This window comes from Bombina bombina, chromosome 1, assembly GCF_027579735.1.
Source record: "Bombina bombina isolate aBomBom1 chromosome 1, aBomBom1.pri, whole genome shotgun sequence".
NCBI classification, from domain to species: Eukaryota; Metazoa; Chordata; class Amphibia; order Anura; family Bombinatoridae; genus Bombina; species Bombina bombina.
In genome coordinates this window covers 1,514,367,366-1,514,392,052 of record NC_069499.1, presented here as the reverse complement: position 1 = coordinate 1,514,392,052, position 24,687 = coordinate 1,514,367,366, and the positions used below count along the sequence as shown (strand labels likewise).

The window sequence follows — 24,687 nt, the reverse complement described above, 5'->3', positions numbered from 1 at the left end:
GTTAAACAGCAAACTTGATTTTGCATCATGATATGAACTGTTTTGACACTAGCCCCTTAATCTTGATGATGTCGTATGGCCAGAAGCTAAATGGTGCTGGTAAACAAGAAGAGCCATTTTATGGTGTGAAACCCTATTTCTTTGCAGGCTGTCAGTTGGTGGCAAGCTAGGGAAAGACACATTTACAGCACTGAAGCTGATTGGCATCCAGAAACAGCACTCAAAAATAATGCAATCTCGGATCTGTCATCTACGTATTTTGTACGTTATGCAGTTGTTGATGTGAAGACTCATTCATCGCATGATCTGTATCAAAAACACAATTGTAAGTCAATAGCCTAGATTCATAGATGCTTGGGAAGTTGTTGATTGTGTTTAAAATTCTTTGAGCAACACTTCACCTACTTTCGTTAGTGGACATCTATAGTTGCATAAGGTGATAGCGACTTGTAAAAAATAATAATAATTACAACTGTAGTATTTAGGAAACAAACACAATTCCAAAATGGTTTATGTTAATGTTTACAATTGTAAAATATTTGCATACCTATTTTGTTATGGTAAATTATTCTCACTGAACAAAGGGTGTCTCCAAGGGCTGGTGATGGGCATTTTTTTGTCATTATAGAGGTGTGGTCAAGATATTTCACCTATACCTTGACCCAGCATATGGGATTTATAAAGGCTCTATTGCCCTTGTAAAGTAGCTTGTCTTTGCTTAGGAAAAGTAATACTGTACATTCGCTTGGCTTCTTGACTACCTACAGAAAACCGGGTGCTCTGTTAAACCAATCAGTGATAGCACAGGGTCGTTATACAGCTGTTTATTGGCTAATATATGCATATGGTTTTCAGAGGGCAGCATGAGCAATTCAAGACACATATGGTATACACAAGTTTGTTCAAAAAATAAACTGCTTTAACAATATAGAACAGTGTTTTTACGTCCATTTTAAGAGACAATATGTCAGGATCCTATAAGCTCTGTTCGTACCACACAGCGGGGACATCACTGAACCTGGGACTTAAGGTTCAGAGACCAGTTTGCTCTGTCTGTGCCACTGGATAATGTTTTCTTGCAGGGGGTTAGGCAGGAATATTATCAACTGTAAGCTTGTCTCTCAGCTCCACCCTCCCTGGATGCTAACCAATCAGGGAGCTGCTCTCTGACTACATATTGAGCAACCTATGCCTTCACCCCATGGTTTTGCATTAAAGTCTATCATGTTCATTGCTGGACTTCCTGCTGGTGACCTTGTCTATGTTTGTAAACCTGCTGCCTGCCTTGAACCTTAGACTGTCCTGACCTTGTCTCTACATTTCGCACAGTTAGTATTACCGCTTTGACTTTCCCTGGTGCAGTTTCCCTGGTGCAGTACCTTATTGCCTGCTGTGCCTATGTGCAGCACTGACTTTGCTGCTGCATGCAGCTTGTATTCAGCACATTGTATTTCCTTTGATTAAGCCCAGAAGTGGGCTTTCCTTTTGTTTTGCCAAGGAGCTGGCATTACCTTTACTTTGCCTAGGAGCAGCATTTATTTTGTTTAGCCCAAAAGTGTGTACTACAGTCCTTAGCTCTGAAGGGGGCTTTTCAGTACCTTGCTCCTGAGACCAAGCATACTCACCTTGATACCTGTGTATGCTCACCTTGGTCCTGAGACCAAATATACTTACCTGGATACCTGTGTATGCTCACCTTGCTCCTGAGACCAAACATGCTCACCTTGATATCCGTGTATGCTCACCTTGCTCCAGAGACCAAGCATACTACCTGTGTATGCTCACCTTGCTCCTGAGACCAAGCATACTCAACTTGATACCTGTGTATGCTCACCTTGGTCCTGAGACCAAATATACTTACCTGGATACCTGTGTATGCTCACCTTGCTCCTGAGACCAAACATGCTCACCTTGATATCCGTGTATGCTCACCTTGCTCCAGAGACCAAGCATACTACCTGTGTATGCTCACCTTGCTCCTGAGACCAAGCATACTCACCTTGATACCTGTGTATGCTCACCTTGGTCCTGAGACCAAATATACTTACCTGGATACCTGTGTATGCTCATCTTGCTCCTGAGACCAAACATGATCACCTTGATATCCGTGTATGCTCACCTTGCTCCAGAGATCAAGCATACTACCTGTGTATGTTCACCTTGCTCCTGAGACCAAGCATACTTACCTTGATACCTGTGTATGCTCAGCTTGCTCTAGAGACCAAGCATACTCAACTTGATACCCGTGTATGCTCACCTTGTTCCAGAGACCAAGCATACTCCCCTTGATACCTGTGTATGCTCACTTTGCTCCTGAGACCAAGCATACTTACCTTGACACCTGTGTATGCTCACCTTGCCCCAGAGACCAAGCATACTCAAATTGATACCTGTGTATGCTCACTTTGCTCCTGAGACCAAGCATACTCACCTTGATATCCGTGTATGCTTACCTTGACCCAGAGACCAAGCATTCTTACCTTGATACCTGTGTATGATCACCTTGCCCCAGAGACCAAGCATACTTACCTTGATACCTGTGTATGCACACCTTGCTCCAGAGACCAAGCATACTTACCTTGATACCTGTGTATGCTCACCTTGCCCCAGAGACCAAGCATACTTACCTTGATACCTGTGCATGCTCACCTTGCTCCTGAGACCAAGCATACTCACCTTGATATCCGTGTATGCTCACCTTGTTCTAGAGACCAAGCATACTCACCTTGATATCCGTGTATGCTCACCTTGTTCCAGAGACCAAGCATACTCACCTTGATACCCGTGTATGACTCATCAGACACCAGTTTATTATAGACTTTGTTTCTGCTAAGGACTTTACTGATTTGCCTAACGCCTCTTCTCTGATCTTCAATCTGTACTACCTACTGTTCCTTTTATTTATCAAACAGTAAAGCTTTCAAGAAAGATTTCCCTTGTTCTCTGTATCTATTCCTGCATTTTGATTTCCATACACACACCCAAAACCTGATAGAGGACAGAATCATGACAATAAATATCTAATGTTTTGTTCCATGTTCCAAAGCAAGGCCAAAAAGCACAATCCTACAAAGAAGCTATTTGTAAACAACTTAGGGCTACATTATAAGTGAAGCAGTAATTACCACTCCCGCTCACACACTCACTCCACTCAACTTCGGCTCTTTGCACGCGTCGGGTAGCGCACGTATTGCAAGTTGAAAATAAATCTTTTTTGCTCGCTCGCTTACCTGATGTGCGCAAAGAGCAGAGGTTATAATATCGTGACCGCATTAACATACTCTCCCCTAGACTTTAATATAGAGAGAAAAGTTGAAAAAAACCATAGTCCACTGCAAAGTCCCCACTAAATTATTAACCCCTAACCCACCAAATAGTCCACCGCAAAGTCCCCACTACACTATTAACCCCTAACCTGCAGCATAGTCCACTGCAAAGTCCACTCTACTCTATTAACCCCTAAACTGTCACACAGCCACATCGCAACATACCCCACTACCCTATTAACCCCTAAACCCCCACAACCCCACCACAAAATACCCACTAACAACTAAAGCCCCTAACCAGCTAACCCGCCTAACCTAACACCCCCTAATTTACTCCCCCCTAAAAAACAACTAACCTTAACTAAAAAATTAAAAATAACTGTACCTTAAGATTAAAAAAATAACCTTAATATAAAAAAAACGAAATAACCTAGCCTTACCATAAATATAAAATACCCTAACATTACAAAAAAAAACTACCTTTACATAAAATTAAAAAAATACCATTACGAATTTTTTACCAAAAATAAAAAAAACTGTTATTGCCTATTCTAATACCTCACTTTACAAAAAACACCCCGAAATAAAAAAAACTTATACTAACACTGATTTACAGCAATAGCCCTTAAAAGGGCTTTATGTAGGGCATTGCCCTAAAGTGACAGCTCTTTTTCAATTAAAAAAATAAACAAAACAAAAACTATCAAGTAACTCCCCCGTCTGTTGGTATGGGGCTTTTTCTTTTAGTGGTGTTATAGAATAGGCATAACTGTTTTTTTGTTTGTTGTTTTGGTAGTGTTGTTCTTTTTGTTTAATGGTAGATTTTTTTATTTTCTGTAATAGCATTTTTTTTTCTGTGATGTTAGGTTATTTTATTTTTCAGGAAAGGCTAAGTTGTTTTTTAAGGTACTGTTTTTTTGGGGTAATGTAGTGGGTGTTAGGTTAGGTGGGCTAGCTGGTTTGGGGGTTTATTTGTTATTGGATATCTTGTGGTGTGGTTTGAGGAGGTTTAGTGATTAATAGAGTAGAGGGGTATTTGGTGATGTGGAAGTGTGGCGGTTTAGGGGTTAATAGAGTAGAGGGGTATTTTGCTATGTGGGGTTGTGGCAGTTTAGAAGTTAATAGAGTAGAGGGGTAGTTTGCGGTGAGGGTTCTGGTGGTTTGGGGGTTAATAGTGTAGAGGGGTAGTTTGCGATGGGGGTTGCAGCAGTTTAGGAGTTAATAGAGTAGTTTAGTGCAACTGTTTCCTCTGGCCAAACTCTTTGAGCATTAAATGTGATTATGCTTTGTATTTTGTACTTATAAGTACGACTTTCTATGTGTTTTTGGACATTCAGTGTACTTAAATTACGATTTATGTTGTGCATATTTAATATGATTAATTCCTGTGTAATTTACATACAAATTTTAAGTTTTTGATTAAATAAGTTTTTTGGTGAACAATTTTGTTATGATTTTTATGCACCTTAACAATACAGTTTTTTCCTGTGTATTTTTGAGTGAATGGTTTAATTATGTATTTTATATGATTTTTAAAATCTTGATTTTCATTGTGCTGTTTGCCCCTTAGTGGCTTTAGATAATTCCACCAGGAAATCAGAAGCTCAGAGACCTTTAGATTAGCAGGTCCCAAGTATTGGTCTAACTGTGTATGAGATAAAACAAGGAGGATTTTATGTAAATAATAGAGAGATAAGAATATTGTTATTATCATAATTATCATCATCATTTATTTCTATAGCGCTGCTAAACTCCATAGTGCTGGGTACAAAGATAGGGGTATACAATGACAAAACATTTTGACTAGATGCAAAAAGCATACAAGACCAAACCAAAGTAGTAAAGAAGGAGGAGGTCACTGCTCTGAAGAGCTTACAAGGGCTCTACAGGTTGAGGGTGCAGAGACATAAGGTTTGGGGTAGCTTGTCACATGGATTGTAGTTGCAGCAGTGAGTCAAGGCAGTTCAAGATTTATTTTGGGTAGGATGAAAACAGAGCAGAGATGGTAAGCCTCTCATAATAGGAGGTTTTTCAAAGAGCATCTGAAGCTATACAAGGTTGGAGACAGTCTGATGGAGCGGGGTAAGGGGTTCCATAGGACAAGAGCAAGAATGAGAAGTCTTGGAGGAGAGAGAGGGACGTAAAGATAATAGGAGTGGTGAGATGTAGGTCAGAGGTTGATCGTAGAGACAGGTCGAGGAGTATTTGGAGATGATAAAGGAAATATAGGGCCAAATTACAAGTGGAGCACTAATTTATCAAATTTGCCTGTTTGCGGGCTTGCGATAAATAACCAGCCATTACAAGTGGCTGGTTATTGCTACCGCAAGCTTGTGGTAGCAATTATTGCTTATAAAATAACTAGACTAGGCAGCTTTTGGGGGCTAAAGTTGGTTGGAAGTGGCAGTCTATGCGAACTTTATGTTCTCTATAGATGTATATGCTTTTATATATACACAAATTATATATATATATATATATTTGCATACAGAAGAGAGAAGCGCTCTAACAGGAACGAACAACAGCTCATCAGCTAGTTCTCTGGCGATTTACCACCTGGAGCAGCCTCTTTTAGACCAGTGTGCCTTTCACATTGGAAAACTATCCTGAAGCATATCAGTCTGATCCCGCCAGTTAAGGTCAGTCCAGCCCCGAAATACCAGGCAATTCTCCTTTGAACAAGGAACATGACAACCCCAGACGATCGTTTCGGCCTATTGGGCCTCATCGGTGAGGTGCAGCCACATTCCTCTAAGCAAGCACTGGCCAAGGAGACCATATCTGGTTGCCCCTAACACCCATAGGGAGACTTTCCCAGGGTCATAATTAATTTGCATACAGAAGAGAGAAGCGCTCTAACAGGAACGAACAACAGCTCATCAGCTAGTTCTCTGGCGATTTACCACCTGGAGCAGCCTCTTTTAGACCAGTGTGCCTTTCACATTGGAAAACTATCCTGAAGCATATCAGTCTGATCCCGCCAGTTAAGGTCAGTCCAGCCCCGAAATACCAGGCAATTCTCCTTTGAACAATAATTTGTTTAATTTCACCTTGTAATATATGCTCTAGTTCGCCGTGCGCAAAGAACGGTGATAAACTCCTTATTGCACCATTCATAATGTAGACCTTTATGGGAAAATACATTTATAGTTTATTGTGCCTTTAATATCCTGAATTCTTTAGGAGTGAGAGCAAAATTTAACCCACTGGCTGCTAGATATTACCTCAAATAATTGCGTTTCAGATGTATCTTGCAGTCAAGGGTTAATATATAGAAAATCAATATGTCATGGGATTGCTGCTTCCAGGGCCGCCATCAGGGGGTGACAGGGGTGACTCCTTTCAGGGGCCCAATGGGCCAGGGGGGCCCCATGAGGCAAGAACTAAAAAAAAAAAAAATTTTTTTTTTTTTTTTATATTTTGGCAGCCACCAGTGGGTAATACAGAAGAGTGCTAATTGAGCATGGGAAATGCTATTACAAGGAGTAAAGTATTAGCATTTGAGAGGATTTCTGAGTGTGCACTAAACCACTATGCACAGTGTGAGACAGACTTGGCACTTTGTTTGTACAGTGTGTGCCTGAGTCAGATGGCTGATCACTGTCATTTGCAGAGGAGATAGGACTTACTTAGCAAATGTTTTTTTATTTCTTTGTGCAATTTCGGATTGTAACATCAGTGTGGTAGTAGTTGTATGGTGGGGCAAGGGGTCCATAAAAACATTTTTTTTTTAGCAGCAGTGTATTTATGATTACTTGACAATGCTGTAGAAATTCTATATTTAAAACCATGCAGAAATGTTTCCTCCTCAATACACAAATGGTAGGTGCCCTTTTGGCAGATATGCATTTTCAAGGAGGCATTTTATCTAAGATTTTTACATCTGCATAAAATGTTATACACTCAGACTAAGATTGCTCAGTGTTTGAAATGAGACAGGTTAACTTAAAACTGTTGAGTTTACACTACAGCTGACTTAATTTTGAGATACATACAAACAAGCCTAAATCCTGCATTTAACCAGATCTAAAGGTATGAGTACCACAGCTTATGGTTCCACCAAGACCATATAGAGTACAGCATTTTCAAAATCCATAAGTACAGCTGACAGATGGGAACATTTATACACTATATTTAAAGTGGTGCTCTTGGGTGGGGAAAATGGGGAAAAAACAAACAAACATATGTCAACCTTTTAAAAGTACTTTTCTTCATCTAGCCATCTAACCAGATCATTAATGTACAATTTTGAATTCACAGAATTATTTTTGTTTGCACATTTACAAATATTATTCTTTAAAAAGTGATCTCTTAATTTCTGCAATTTTTTTATCATGCATGTCACACACTGTTGATTTAGGGGATGCAAGGTGCATAAAAGTTTCCTCCTGTGAGTGTTTCTGTGGGTGTCTGTGTTTATGTCTTTGTGCTTTGGTTTGTGTCTCTATGAGTGTGTATGTATTTTTTGCCTGTGTGCATTTTCTGTGGATGTCTGTGAGGGTGGGTGTGTATGTCTTTGTGCATTTTCTGTGGATGTCTGTGAGGGTGTGTGCATATGTCTTTGAGCTTTTTCTATGGGTGTCTCTGCAAAGGTGTGTGTATGTTTGCCTTTGTGTATTTTCTCTGGATGCCTCTGTGAGGGTGGGTGTGTATGTCTGTGTTTTCTGTGGATGTCTCTGTGAGGGTGTGTGTGTGTGTATGTATGTATGTCTGTGTTTTCTGTGGATGTCTCTGGGAGGATGTGTGTTTTCTGTGGATGTCTCAGTGAGGGTGTGTGTATGTATGTCTTTCTGTGTTTTATGTGGTTGTCTCTCTGTGTGTGTATGTCTTTGTGTGTTTTCTGTGGGTGTCTCTCTCTGTGTGTGTGTATATGTCTTTGTGTGTTTTCTGAGGCTGTCTCTGTCACTGTTTCCTTGGGTGTATGTGCAAGTTTGAGTTTGTGTGTGTGTGTGTCCATTGTCTGTTCCTTTGTAGGACATTTTGACCTTACTACTAATTATTCACATCTTTCTACAGACTTTGAGACTAATGAGACCTTTACGGAAGTCACCAATCCACCATTTAACCTTTAAATTATTGTTTAGGCAGTTCAGGGCCCTTCCTTTCAGCCACTGCATGCTGTTGTCATCATTTAGTTGGCATTTTCCTTTACAAAAAGATAATCAGAACTCCATATTTTGTTTTCTAAATCTCCTTTTTTTACAAAACTGTAGTCTACCTCACTACTTGTCAGGTCAATGTAATCAAGTGCTGAGTGTCTGTTTGGGTGTCTGTGTCTGAGTGTGTTTGTGTGTTTCTTTGCGTGTCTGCTAGAGTGTCTATATGGGAATCATTATGTGTGTGAGTGTGTGTTCAGTATATGAGTGTTTGTGTGTTTGTATGTTACTACCTTTACAACATTTCCAAGTCTAAATAGACACTGAAGAATAAAGAGCATATACGTTTTAGTCACTTGGTCAAAAATTGCACATGTCAAGGGGGGGGGGGGGGCTGATCAATGGTTAAGTCAGGGGCCCCAAAATTTCTAGTGGCGGCCCTGGCTGCTTCTCTTGACCTAACCAACTAACAATGAAATTCATATACAAGAGCTTGGCTTGGTAGAAATGACGGATGTATTTTGTACTGCTTCTGAAATAATCTGAGTCTTTAATCTATTATCTCTCATATGCTTCTGCTGTTAGACTCCCGTTGCCAGCAAAACACCTTTATTTAATAACCAGCTTTGTTTATGTTTGCCCAACAGACTGGAAAGACTATGATGGCCGCGATGTTAAGCACAAGGGACAGACTGAGGCACTTGAACGTCTGCTTCAGCAGGTTCGAACCATACATCAGCATTACAGCTGCCGAGGTAAGAGGGAGAGAGAACATATAACACACTGCCAAATTCAGCTCCTAAGGTCTTCCGCAGCTCTTGTAATCTGGGTCAGTTCCTAAATAGGTCATTGGTTTGCCATTCATCAAGTGAGGGTTATCCAAGGTACAATCTCACTTAGTTATGGAGTGGTAAAAAAAATACATCTCTTGTGTAAATTATACTGAATTTATAATCAGTCATACCCCAGCATGATGTGGAGGTGATAAATGTATGGCTTAGTCAGAAGGATTAGATTGAAACATACCAGAAGACTAGAAATCAACTCCCCTTTGCTTTCTTGTGACGTTTAAGGTTAATCAGTTTTGCTGGTTACTCTAACAAAACACTTTTACATGAAATGAAACATACTACAAGCTCTTATATGACATTGCAAAACAGGAATGTAATCTCTTAAGAGAGGTTTTAAAATAAAAACTAAATTTTAGCTCTTTTTCTGCACAAGTAAACCAAATTGATTTATTATTTTTTGGTACTCAGGCTAATCATTTTTTACTGTGTAAACTGTCTGAAAAAAATACCTTGAGAATTTGTTTATGAATAGGTTTTTTTGTCTTCACTTCTAACCCATGCTGAGAAATATAAACTAGACTGACATATAGATAGGCAAATATATAGATCGGCAGATGATAGATAGAGATAGATAGATAGATAGACTAAAGTATACCAAGAGAACAGTTTATTAAGTATAAATATGCTTTTACATGTTTTTATCTACTTATATATATAAAATGCGCACACACACACAGACACATATATATATATATGTATTTGTGTTTATATTTGTATATATGTCTGTAAATACATATATACACAAATAAATATATAAACTCTAAATACATAAATAGATATGAATACACACACACATATATATGTGTTTGTGTTATATATATATATATATATATATATATATATATATATATATATATACATGTTTATTTTTTCTAGCACCTGAGTACTTATTTGTTTGAGGCTTTTTTGTGCAATGTATTTTTTTAAGAATTTTTATTGAGAAAACAATAAGCAGACATTGACATTCATCATATTCTGAGACATGGTACAGTACATTTCATCATCAGACATTAACAAAGTGCTGCTATCAGGGTATGTTCATGCACCACTTTCCTGGTCCATTTATCCGTTATAACAGATATCAACAAAAAGAGTTTAAGTAAGCTCAGATAGATCTTGTAAACACAGTTAAATTTCTAAAACTGGGAATAAATAGGTTAGGTGAGAGAGGTAAGAGAGGGGGGGGGGAGAGAAGGAATGGAGAAGGGAGACCGAGTCATAGGAGAGGGGGACCAAGCGAAGGGTAGAGAAGGATCAAGAGAGAGAGAGAGAGAGAAAAAGAGAGAAAGTAAGAAAGAGAGGAAGTCGAAGGTGGAGAGTGTATTGTGCAGGGTTGACCGCTCAGGACAGTTCACTGTCAGGTGTGTGTATTGGTCAAGTCTAGAGAAGTCAGTTTCCATGTAGTGATTGTCCCCACTAGAGTTTAACGTCCACAAAATAGTTTAGTTTTTTTCCTTTTGAGATAACCATACCCTTCCAAGTTTAAGAGCTCTGTGGCTCTGTCTATCCATGTTTGTTTGGATGGGATTATTTTAGATTTCCATGATCTGGCTATTAATGAGTGTGCTTCATTTACTCCAATTTGTAGGCAATGTGATCGAAGCTTGCAGTGAGACTTAGGGATGTCATTTAGTATGGCTATTTGGGGGGTCAAAGTAAAATCATTATTGAGGATCTGTCTAAAGTGAGATTCAATATTCTTCGGGGAGACCGAGGATTTCCGGGTGTTGTTGAATATACTGTGCCATGTGTTTGTGTCAAATTGAGTATTTAGTTCAGTCTGCCATCTTCCCGTGTATGAGGGAAGTGTCTTGGATTTTTGGTGTTGCAGTAGTTTGTGTACTGTGGACAAGGTGTGCTTGACCGGTTCCCCTTTTAGGCAAATTGCCTCAAAAGGGAGAAGTTGTTTAAGTAGCTGTGATTTGTGTGGTGAGGTGGCTAGGAAATGGTTTAATTGTGAAAGTTTAATCCACAAAGGGAATCTCAGGCCCATTATTTCTGTAATTTTGTCTCTGGGCAGTAGGTTCCTCTCTTCTGTCAATCTGGTAAGAGGAACGGAAAATCCCCATTCCGAGGACCTCCCAAAAACACTATTGAGGCCTCCTGATAGTTCCGCATTGAAGGGTATCGGAAACATAGTGGAACGTGCTGAAGATATATCTCTGTTTGAAGATAAAAGTTTGTCCCACTAATCAAATGTGTTTATGTAAATCTAAGTTATTGTAGTGGACCGGTCTATGGTCTTTGGGTACCCAGCAAAGGGTTCCTGCACTCGGAACCCTCAAAAGATGAGAGTCCAGGGCTACCCAAGCCTTTGTTTCTGTTGCTTCATACCAGTCCAGGATTCTTTAGAGCGTCACTGACTCATAATAAGAGCTGATGTCCTGGAGGCCAAGTTCTCCATCTCTGTTGGAGCGATATAGGGTGGCTTTGTTGATTTATGGTTTGTTTTTGTTCCAGATAGAAGTATTTATGGATGTTTGCAGTTGGCCTAAGTACCAATTTGGTATTTTTATGGGTAGGGCCTGTAGGAGATATAGTATATTGGGCAACGTGTTCATCTTAATTGAATGGATATGACCCCACCATGAGAGAGGTTTTATGCTCCATCTCTTGAGGTCGTCCTGGATTTTCTTAAGTAATATATATATTATATATACAGTATATAATATTTAAAGAGTGAGGTGTTGTTCTGGGTTGTATGAGTGCCTAAATATTTAATTGATGTTGCTTGCTGTTTTAAAGGGCAGAGATCCTTCAATGAAGTAAACTCGTTACCTGAAAGAGTAATATTTAACATCTCTGATTTCTGCATGTTTATGAGGAAGTTGGAATGTAGTCCGAATGTCTGCAATTCTTTAATTATCTTAGGTATGGAGGTCTTGAGGGATGTTACTGTAAATAGCACATTGTCTGCATAGAGAAATTTTACAGTTGTGGGGGCCAATAATAATTCCTTTTATTTCTTGGTTCTGTCTAATATAGAAGGCCATCACCTCCATAACCATGGCAAACAGGGCAGGGGAGAGAGGGCATCCCTGATGTGTGCCATTGTTGATGGTAAAGGTGGTTGATAAGGTCCCATTGGCTCTAACTCTCACAGAGGGCTTGGAATAGAGGCTAAATATATGTTTTAACATGTTTGGACCAAAGACGAATCCCTGTAGTGTACTCCTAAGGGATTAAAAAAAGAAACACAGAGGCGCCAAATGGCCTAATACCACAATACCAGGGGACAAGCAAAATACGTAAGACTAATACTCACAAACGAATAGCACCAAAAAGTGCAAGGAAGCAGACTGGAACCTCACAGTTGCCCAGCAAACTGAACAGACGCAGAGATAATTCTGTAGTACTTCTTCACCAGTGACAGTGTTTCCAGTCACAAGGTTACACTTTTTTTTTTTCCCCTCTGGTATTCTGCTGTTTATTTTTAGAGTGTTGTTGTACACATTACTATTGTTCTTATTACATTGTGTTACATTTGTTTTGATTGAGAGAGCCCCCTTGAGGATTGGTGTGCTTCCACACACCATATCTATATATTTTGTACTCCTAAGGAATTGCCAATTAACCCGATCAAAGGCCTTTTCTGCATCAATGGTTATAAAAATCCCTCTTTAGTGGGAGTAATGTGCATGGGAGTTAAGAGTGATAGCTCGTATAGTATTGTCCCTTGCCTCTCTGTTCGGGACAAAGCCAACTTGGTCTGTGTGTATAATGTCCCCTAAAATGTTTTGTATTCTATTGGCTAAAATCTTTCCTAATATTTTAAAATCAGAATTTAACAGGGAGATCGGTCTATAATTTTTAAAATCAGTTGGTGGTTTCCTGTCCTTCAGAATCACTGATACATGTACTTCTAAGGACGTGGTGGAGAAGAGATGATCGTCATCCAACGAATGGAATAATGACAGGAGGTAGGGAGCTAGTGTCTCTTTAAAGGTCTTATAATAATTATTTGTGAACCCTTCAGATCCAGGGCTCTTCCCATTAGGTAGCGAGTTGATGACCTTCAGGACTTCAGGTAGTGTTATAGGGTCCTCCATCTTATTCACTTTAGTTTTAGCTATATGTGGTAGGTAAATGGTATAGGCCGCTGTAGTATCTGCTTAAGGTATCTGCTATTTGTTTGTTATCCTGAACAACTGTGTGATCAGATGTTTGTATATTATGTATACATGAGGATTGAGATTTCTGCTTAAGTGCCTTAGCAAGTAATGACCCTGCCTTATTACCTTCACAAAAGAAGGTCTTCCTAAGGAGGAAAGCTTTTCTTTGGGATTCTCTCTGTAGTAGTAGGTTAAGTTCTAACCTGGTATCAGTTAGCTGTTTGAGGGTTGCTGAGTCTTGGGGGTTGTTTTTGTGTCTAATTTCTAGTTTCTGGATGGATTGTAGTAATGATTGTGTTTGCATTCTATTTACTCTGGTTCGGGTAGCTTTCAATTTAATAAATTCTCCTCTGATTACTACTTTATGTGCTTCCCAAAGGGTATGTGGTGATGTAGTGGAGGGCGAGTTAAAGCGGAAATATTCTTTCAGTTGTGTCGTGACAGCTTTAATGTTATTAGGGTCATGTATTAATGAGTCATCTAGCCTCCACTGAAATGGTGTCACAGGGGTATTGGGCCATTCCATAGAAAATTATATCTTGGCATGGTCTGACCATGTTACCTGTCCTATATTAGAATGTAATAGAAGTGATAAACTGGCCTGGTCCAAGAATAGGTAGTCTATACATGAGTATGTAGACCAAGGGTATGAGTAGAATGTATAGTTCTTTTGTAGCAGGTGCTCTGTATGCTATGTGTCTACTATCTCTATTTGTTTTATGCACTCGTATATCGTGTTTTTCATTCTTAAGGGTGTGTCCCTCCCCCACACACACACAATTAGTATACCCTTTCTATGTTCCTGGATAAGAGCTGTTGCTTTTTTTATAAAGAAGGTGTCAGGATTTTTTCCTTGATCTGTTTGCCATGTGCTGCTGGCAGCCATTTTACTTACCTCTCTTGCTGACTCTGGTGCATACTGTGTGATGCTGCTCATTTCCTGCACTTTATTTTATGGCCAGACTGGTGTACATCATCCGTGTGAGACAGGATGCAGTCTCAGAATTGTGATGTCATCACTTATTATTTAAAGGGCCTCTGTTCAGTATGCTTTGCCCTTGCGTTGTCTCAGACCTGTTTGTGAGAGCTCCTGTGTATTACCTGGCTGTCTGACGTCCCTCCTAGTTCCTGATCCCTGGCTTGTTCCTGACTCTGCTGTTCTCCTTGTTCCTGATTCCAGCTTGTCTGACTATTTGCTTTGGCTCCTGACTCGGCTCTTCTCTTCCTGGCTTGTTATTTGACTTGTGGACTTTTTATTATTTTTTGCTATTAATAAAGGTGTGATTATTTTTGCACTTCTTGTCTCAGTCTGATTCCTGGCACTCTGACATTACGCAAGGGCCATGAATCCTGATGGTGCTAATAATCCACCTTTACCTGGCATCATTTCCAGGATGGATGAACAGGATCACCGCTTGGATCAATTTGCACTAGCCCTGCAAACCCTGCTGACTCGCACTGCACATTTGACCCAAAGTGTCCCGCAAGTTATGGCTGCTTCTGTTTCCACTGCTGCGCCTAGTTCTACCAGGAGCATGTCCGGTTCTGCACCTCTACTTCAGCGATATGGAGACGATCCTAATCACTGCAGAGGGTTTTTGAACCAGGTGGGCATTTACTTTGAGATGTTACCTCAGGCCTTTCCCTCTGACAGATCTAAGGTGGGATTTCTCATCTCATTACTCTCTGACACAGCTCTTGCCTGGGATAATCCCTTATGGGAGACTAATAAACCTGTGATTTCAAATTACCCTGAATTCTTGGCCTCCTTTCGAAGGGTATTTGATGTTCTGGCTCGCTCCTCCTCTGCTGCTAAACGACTCATGTCCATTCAGCAAGGTACAAGATCTGTTGCTCAGTATGCCATTGAGTTCCGTATGCTTGCCGCAGAGGTAGGTTGGAACAATGAAGCCTTGTTGCCGACTTCTTTCATGGGCTCTCTGATGCGATAAAGACGAAGTTGCTGCCAAAGATTTACCAGAAGATCTCGAGGCATGGGTGTCTTTTTTTATCCTAATTGATATCAGACTAAGTGAGAGGCCCTCTTTCAATGAGAGCTTGCAGAAGCCTCCTGTTCTTTTGTCTCCTATGTGTTTGTTCCCACCCATGCCTCCCTCTCCTCCCATGCCTCCTGGTCCCGAGTCACCAGGTACTGCTGAGCCGATGCAGTTGGGATTCATGCGTCTCTCTGCGGCGGAGAGGGCCTTTAGGAGATGGAGGAGCCTTTATTGTGGGTTACAGGGCCACCTTTTGAAGTCTTGTCCAACACAGCCGGGAAACGCTCACACCTAAGGTCCTGTCGGGGGCAGACCTTGGGTGGTTTATCCTCGTCCCCGGAACCACTAATGGAGAAACCTTTGGTCACAGTTGTCCTTTCCTGGGTGGACTCCTTTCACAGTGCTTTTGTATCAAAGCATTTCATTCCTGTTTTGCCTCGGTCCGTTCCGCTTGCTATTGAGGCCATTGATGGCAGGCCCCTTCAGCCCGCACTCGTTACTCACGAAACTGCTCCGTTATCCATGGCTGTTGGTGCTCTCCATTTTGAAACCCTCCAGCTCAAGATGATAAACTCTCCGCATTTTCCGGTTATTCTGGATTATCCCTGGCTCCAAAAACACAATCCCAGTCTTGACTGGCGCAGGTAAGAAATTTTGTTGTGGTCTCCGCAATGTATTTCTACTTGTCTTCGGAAACCAGTTAAAGTCTTGTGCACGTCTTCAGTATCTCAATTGCCAGAGGAGTACCGAAAGTTCCTAGACGTTTTTGACAAGGTGCGTGCTGGTACGTTGCCTCCTCGCCGGTTTTACGATTGTGCCATAGACCTGCAACCCAGAGCCATTCCTCCTCGGGGCCGGGTTTACCCTCTGTCTGTTGCGGAGAATTGTGCTATGGAGGAGTATGTTGCCGATGCTCTGTCACGGGGGATCATCACCAAATCCTGCTCTCCTGCAGGGGCTGGCTTCTTCTTTGTGAAGAAAAAGAGTGGCGAGTTAAGACCATGCATCAATTATAGGGGTCTTAATTGTCTTACCATTAAGAATGCTTACCCTATTCTGCTCATTACCGAACTCTTTGACCGCCTCAAGGGAGCTACGGTCTTTACTAAACTTGATTTGAGAGGAGCGTACAATCTCGTTAGGATCAAGGAGGGCCACAAATGGAAAACAGCATTTAACACCAGGAGAGGGCATTATGAGTATCTTGTAATGCCCTTTGGCCTATGTAATGCTCCTGCTGTTTTCCAGGAATGTATTAATGATGTCCTACGAGATATGCTGCAACAGTGTGTTGTGGTGTACTTAGACGACATCCTTATACACTCACCCACATTTGAGGCTCATCGTTCTGATGTTACACGGGTTCTTCAGAGACTACGTGAGAACGGCCTATTTTGTAAACTCGAGAAATGTGAGTTCCATCAGACTCAAGTAACCTTCCTAGGTTATGTTATCTCGGTTGCAGGGTTCTCTATGGATCCTGACAAGTTATCTGCAGTTCTGCAGTGGCCTCGCCCAGTTGGTCTTCGGTCTATTCAACATTTTTTGGGGTTCGCCAATTACTATAGAAAGTTTATTAAAAATGTTTCTTCCTTGGTCAAACCTATCATCGACATGACCCGTAAAGAGAATAATCCACTCCATTCATCACCTACTGCCTTTAAGGCCTTTGATAGTCTTAAGACTGCCTTTGCTGCTGCTCCAGTTCTGGCTCATCCTAACCCTGTCCTGCCTTTCGTTCTTGAGGTCGATGCATCTGAGACTGGAGTAGGTGCCCTTCTTTTTCACCGTCCTACGCCTACGTCCTACGACGGTTCCTTGCATCCGTGTGGTTTCTTCTCTAAGAAATTGTCTCCAGCAGAGTGCAATTATGAAATTGGTGACAGGGAATTACGGGACATTATTTTGGCACTCAAGAAATGGAGGCATCTTCTCGAGGGTACTAGCGTGCCATTCCTAATTCTTACTTACCCCAAGAATTTAACTTATCTATCTGAAGCAAAATGTTTGTTGCCCCGACAGGCCAGATGGGCGCTATTTTTGTCTCAGTTTAATTATGTGGTCTCCTACCTTCCTGGTAGTAAGAATGTTAGGGCTGATGCCCTCTCTCGACAATTTTTTGCCTCTGTCCAAGGAGAAGTCTGTACCTACTCCAGTTATACCTCCTGACCATATTTTGGCTACCATACATACTAATTTGACTTCTCCCTTGGGGAGGAGATCCTGGCTGCACAAACCAATGCACCTCCTGAGAAACTTAGTGGTAAGTGTTTTGTTCCTGAAAATCTTCAAACTAAACTTTTGCACACTTACCACTATCCTAATGCTGCAGGTCACCCAGGCAAGAACCAAATGATTTGGTCTGTCACTCAACAATTCTGGTGGCCAGCTCTTCATTCTGATGTTGCTGCGCATGTTGCCTCCTGCTCAGTTTGTGCACAGAATAAGACTCCTTGACGTCTTCCTGTGGGTCTTCTTCAACCTATTGCTAATGATGAGCATCCTCGGACACATCTTTCCATGGACTTTATTGTCAAGCTCCTTGTTTCCAATGGCAATATCCTTGTCCTGTTATCCTTATGGTGGTTGACCGTTTTTCTAAAATGTCACATTGCATTCCCTTGAAGAAGTTGCCTACCGCTCAGGTGCTTGCTTCAATTTTTGCCTGGGTGGTCTTCCGTTTACATGGGTTACCCAAGGAGATATTGTTGGACTGGGGTAGCCAGTTTGTCTCCAAATTTTGGTATTCCTTTTGTGCTCAAATGGGCATCCAGATTTCCTTCTCCTCAGCATATCACCCTCAATCCAATGGGGCTGCAGAACGGTCTAATCAAGCTCTGGAACAGTTCCTCCATTGCTATGTCTCAGATCACCACAATAATTGGTCTGAACTGTTACCTTGGGCAGAGTTTGCTCGTAATAGTGCTATTAATGCTTCCTCCAAGTTATACTCGTTCATGGGGAATTGTGGGTTTCAACCATCCTTGTTGCCCGATTCATTCATGTCTCAGAGTATTCCGGCTTTGGAGGAGCATCTCTAGCAACTCCGTTCCAAGTGGGTGCAGATTCAGGATTGCCTTCATCGTTCTATGCAGTGCCAAAAGTTCCAGGCTGATCGTAGGTGTCTGCCTGCGCCTTCCTACCAGGTTGGTGAGAGAGTCCTCCCGCAACTTGAACCTTCGTGTGCCTTCCAATAAACTGGCTCCTCATTATGTTGGTCCTTTTCGAATTCTCCGACGGGTCAATCCTGTGGCCTACGCTCTTGACCTTCCTCCTGCAATGCGCATCTCCAATGTTTTTCATGTCTCCCTCTTGAAACCATTTCTTTGTAATCGGTTTCCCACTGTGTTGCCTGGTCCCCGCCCTATCTTTGTTGACAACCATGAGGAGTATGAGGTCAGCAGCATTATTGACTATTGTATGTCCTGGGGCCATGTACAGTATTTGGTTCACTGGAGGGGCTACAGTCCGGAGGAGCGTTCATGGGTTCCCACCCTCCTCCATGCCTTCCATGCCCATTTCCCCAATAAGCCTTTTGTCCTCCCGTGGTGGAGGGGTCGTTGAGGGGAGGGTACTGTCAGGGTTTTTTCCCTGATCTGTTTGCCATGTGCTGCTGGCAGCCATTTTACTCACCTCTCTTGCTGACTCTGGTGCATACTGTGTGATGCTGCTAATTTCCTGCACTTCCTTTTATCGCCAGACTGGTGTACATAATCCGTGTGAGACAGGATGCAGTCTCAAAATTGTGATGTCATCACTTATTATTTAAAGGGCCTCTTTTCAATCTGGTTTGCCCTTGTGTTGTCTCAGACCTGTTTGTGAGAGCTCCTATGTATTACCTGGCTGTCTGACGTCCCTCCTGGTTCCTGATCCCTGGTTTGTTCCTACCTCTGCTGTTCTCCTTGTTCCTGATTCCAGCTCATCTGACTATTCGCTTTGGCTCCTGACACGGCTCGTCTGACTACCAGTTCTGGTTTTGACTCCTGGCTTGTTATTTGACTTGTGGACTTTTTATTATTTTTTGCTATTAATAAAGGTGTGATTATTTTTGCACTTCTTGTCTCAGTCTGATTCCAGGAACTCTGACAGAAGGTTTGCTTTCTATTCGGGGCATAGATATTTACAAGAGTCCCACTAAGATAAGTAGTCTCCCTTCGCTGTCTTTTACTTCATTTATGAGTTGAAAGTGCAAATTTTTGTTAAACAAAATACAGACTCTGCATCTTTTCTGGGTGGTCGAATTGAAAAAGCTTGTTGGGTATTCTCTATTTTGTAACTGGTTCTAAAGGATGTGCAAAATGAGTTTCCTGCAGCATGACCACATCCCCTCTCTATTTTCGGAACCAGTTGAGAGCCACAGAATGTTTATTTGAGGAGTTTAACCCTTTAGCGTTTTGGGAGACGATAATGAGATTACAGTTGTATCTTACCTGAGTGAACCATCCTGACAGTAATTGTGATGTCCTCAAATTCCTCTGAGAAAAAAGTAACAAGAAGGTGAAGAGAGTGGGGAGACATAAGATGGGGGTATGTAGGTGGTATTGCCCATCTGGACCATCAAATCTGTGAACTAAACAACATGTATCCATCATCAAACAAACACACAATACAATAGTAACATGAAAATTGACATCCATGTAACAAATAATAAGCCAGTAAGCACTAGTTGTACTATAGAAAATTGCATCCAGATCAAACTTAAAAGACATTGGCATTCAGATAGTAATATTCAAGTATATATAGTATATAGTGAAACATAATTTGTTTATACCTGTTGTTCAATTCAAGTGGTCATTAAAAGCTTAGATGAAAGAACTGGTAATATTGCAACCTCAGTTTGATTTAAAGATTAGGAAGGCATTACTACAAAATATATATCAGCCCTGTTAAGAATTACCTAGATACATATAAGATCAATGTCAAATACCATATATACTAACATTCCAGGTGGTCGATTTTATGAGGTGTAGATGTATAAATTGTTCAATATTCCAGAAGATTCTACAATTGAGACAGAGAACTATCTAATTGCACATTCAAAAAGCAAAATTACATATGCAACAATTAAAGACTAGAGATATCTTAGGTACTAGTAGCAAACAAACTATAAAATATGACCCGCCAGACTTAAGAGTCTTAACATACATCTCAAGGTTTATATTTATGCACTGAAAGCTAAATGCGTTGGCATCCTGTATATAGACCCTCTAGGGAAGGTGTGTAAGCGGTAAGGATGGGAATGCAGTGATCAACATTTGCATAATGATCATTTTATATAATGTTTACATCAGCTGGAGAAGTATCTGATCTCTAAGTTGCATGGGCTTCTGGTCTTCTACTTGAGCAGTAATGGCAATTTCCTCTGTGGTTCCACAAGTAGTAGCCAGGGTCTTTATGCTCACTGTATTAGAAAGGATAAAGTATGAAGCAATGTTAGCACTTCCCTTCAGGTGCTCGCTGCCATCCCCAGTTCTCCCAAACTGTGTATAGGAGCAGAAAGTGTTGAAAGTGGTGGCGCTGTGTCATCTCCAGGTAAACAAGCTGCCCACGTCCTCTGAATCAACCTTGTTGCTTTCACCTCCAAAATAAAAGAGCTCACAATAGTGTAGCAGATTTCAGACAATGTGGTAGGCGCACAAACTGGTTATACTCGCAAGATTGCAGTTAAAATAAGCCTTTTATTGAAATCATCACAAAGGTGTCTTCAGGTGCAGCTTCAGGTTTTACTTAAAAGAAGCCTTTATCAAGAGCATAAAGTTAAAACAATTTCTGGAACAAATGGTTATAGCCTAGCAATATTCACAAACAAATGTATAGCCTCAAAACCCTGCCTGCCTTCTTCAAGACACACCCATCCACAGGTGTGCTAAATTCATCTTACATCAGGGCTGTATCCAATTCCTATCTTTTTATGTCAGGAAGTGTAGAAATATACCAATGAAATTCAGTATGACAGATGTCTTACATTTTTTTATATGGTTATACCTCCCCACATTAATGCTTCCATTCTGAAGGCAACAGACCTATAGTGTCTTTGTTTTGATAATCTCTTTACATTGATAATATCTCACTAAATAATCTGTATCAAAAACAATCTGTGCTTGGAAACATATGTGTTATTAAACATTAATTTGTGCAGCATAAATCAAATTATACAAATGATGATGAACCACATTAGCTATTGGTACAAGGCAAAAGTTGTGCCACTAATAAATATCTTATTATTGCGATCTCTGTTAACATCAATATTAAACGTTAAAATACTATAAAGATAACGACCAATCTACAAAAATAAACTTCAGTCAAATGTCCTTGCGTTAACCAACGAAGAAATTGGTAGTTCCACTTGGTCTCGATCGCAGGACCTTGTGCATGTCAAGCAGATGTGATAACCACTGCACTATCACAGTACTCTTTCTCCCAATAGAAATACTGAAAAGATACTTTGTATCTTGTTTGTATATTTTAGCTATAAGTAGCTTATAAAATATTTTATATACCCCTATAGAATTTCCATATATTTTTTATTTAAACAATCTTGTCACTACTAGTGTCTTAGCCTTTTAGGAGGCGCTCTGTGTATTTATTTTTAGCACTACATTCACCTTTTTGGGGGCGCTGGTACCCACAATACTAGGAGCTACAGACACAAGGTTGAGCGCTGTCAGATTTTAACAGAAATACTGAACATATCGCTCTCGTAGCATTTAGAAGTCCTGATTCAATAGAGTGATATTGTCTGCTATTTAGGGGTACAAATGGCAAGATAAAACGAGGGACAAGTTAGACGTGCAACATAAACAATACAAAAATTTAATTCACTTGATAAACAAGGTAAAAGCGCGATAAATAGCCATACTATCGACTAGATTACAAGTTGTGCGTTAGGCTTATAAAGCAGCATTGGCCGGTCCCAACGCTACTTTTTAACGCCCGCTGGTATTACGAGTCTTGCAGGTACAGGTGTACCGCTCACTTTTTTGGCCAGACTTGGAAATACCGCAAATCCGCAAATCCACTTACATAATTGCGTGTCCTATTCTTTTCAATGGGACTTGCATAGCGCCGATATTACGAGTCTGACAAAAAGTGAGCGGTACACGCTCTCCTGTCAAGACTGGTACCACATTTTAAAGTCAGTAGTTAATAGTTTTACACTACAACACCGTAGCATAAAACTCTTAACTAAAGTGCTAAAAAGTACACTAACATTCATAAACTACCTATTAACCCCTAAACCGATTCCCTCCCACATCGCAAACACTAAAATAAAAATTTTTAACCCCTTATCTGCCGAACCTGACACCGCCGACACTATACTAAATATATTAACCCCTAAACCGCCACACTCCCGCCTCACAAACATTAGTTAAATATTATTAACCCCTAATCTTCCGTCCCTAACATTGCCGACACCTACCTACATTTATTAACCCCTAATCTGCCGCCCCCAACGTCGACGCCACTATACTAAAGTTATAAACCCCTAAATCTAAGTCTAAACCTAACCCCCCTAACTTAAATATAATTTAAATAAATCTAAATAAAATTACTATAATTAACTAAATAATTCCTATTTAAAACTAAATACTTACCTGTAAAATAAACCCTAAGCTAGCTACAATATAACTAATAGTTACATTGTACTTAGCTTAGGGTTTATTTTTATTTTACAGGCAAGTTTGTATTTATTTTAACTAGGTAGAATGGTTACTAAATAGTTATGAACTATTTAATAAACTACCTAGCTAAAATAAAGACAAATTTACGTGTAAAATAAAACCTAACCTAAGTTACACTAACACCTAAAACTACACTATAATCAAATTAATTCCCTAAACTAAATATAATTAAATACAATTAAATACAATTAGCTAAAGTACAAAAAACAAGAACACTAAATTACAGAAAATAATAAACAAATTACAAGATTTTTAAACTAATTACACCTAATCTAATCCCCTTAACAAAATAACCCCCCCCCAAAAAAATAAATAAAAAAAGCCCTACCCTACACTAAATTACAAATAGCCCTTAAAAGGGCCTTTTGCGGGGCATTGCCCCAAAGTAATCAGCTCTTTTACCTGTAAAAAAAATTACAAATCCCCCCCCAACATTAAAACCCACCACCCACCCAACCAACCCTACTCTAAAACCCACACAATACCCCCTTAAAAAAACACTAACCCCTTGAAGATCACCTTACCGGGAGAAGTCTTTATCCAACCAGGCCGAAGTCCTCAACGAATCCGGCAGAAGTGGTCCTCCAGACGGGCAGAAGTGGTCCTCCAGATGGGCAGAAGTCTTCATCTAGACGGCATCTTCTATCTTCATCCATCTGGCGCGAAGCGGGTCCATGTTCAAGATATCTGACGCAGAGCATACTCTTCTTTCCACGGCGACTGAAGAATGAAGGTTCCTTTAAGTGACATCATCCAAGATGGCGTCCCTTAGATTCCGATTGGCTGATAGAATTCTATCAGCCAATCGGAAATTAAGGTAGGAAAAATCCTATATGCTGATGTAATCATCCAATAGGATTGAGATTCAATCCTATTGGCTGATCCAATCAGCCAATAGGATTGAGCTGCTGGCATTCTATTGGCTGTTCCATCAGCCAATAGGATTTTTTCTACCTTAATTCCGATTGACTGATCGGAATTGAAGGGGCGCCATCTTGGATGACGTCACTTAAAGGTACCTTCTTTCTTCAGTCGCTGTGGAAAGAAGAGGATGCTCTGCGTTGGATGTCTTGAAGATGGACCCGCTCCGCGCCGGATGGATGAAGATTGAAGATGCCGTCTGGATGAAGACTTCTGCCCGTCTGGAGGACCATTTCTGCCCTTCTGGAGGACCATTTCTGCCGGATTCGTTGAGGACTTAGGCCCGGTTGGATGAAGACTTCTCCTGGTAAAATGATCTTCAAGGGGTTAGTGTTAGTTTTTTTAAGGGGGTATTGGGTGGGTTTTAGAATAGGGTTGGTTGTGTGGGTGGTGGGTTTTAATGTTGGGGGAGATTTGTAATTTTTTTTCAAGTAAAAGAGCTGATTACTTTGGGGCAATACCCCGCAAAAGGCCCTTTTAAGGGCTATTTGTAATTTAGTGTAGAGTAGGGCTTTTTTATTTGGGGGGGGGGGCGTTTTTATTTTGTTAGGGGGATTAGATTAGGTGTAATTAAAAATATTGTAATTTGTTTATTATTTTCTGTAATTTAGTGTTTGTTTGTTTTTGTACTTTTGCTAATTTTATTTAATTGTAATTAATTTATTTAATTTAGGGAATTAATTTAATTGTAGTGTAGCGTTAGGTGTTATTGTAACTTAGGTTAGGTTTTATTTTACAGGTACTTTTGTATTTATTTTAGCT

General features: G+C 40.5%; 1 protein-coding gene across 1 annotated transcript in view; it reads left to right on the top strand.

The window, feature by feature from the left end:
• The window catches only part of ANKFN1 (ankyrin repeat and fibronectin type III domain containing 1), an 899,573-nt gene that overhangs the window by 466,034 nt on the left and 408,852 nt on the right, over nucleotides 1–24,687 (top strand). The window contains exon 7 of the mRNA XM_053708167.1: nucleotides 9,010–9,117. Coding sequence (XP_053564142.1) covers nucleotides 9,010–9,117 — 108 coding nt within the window. The remainder of the gene's footprint in view (nucleotides 1–9,009; nucleotides 9,118–24,687) is intronic.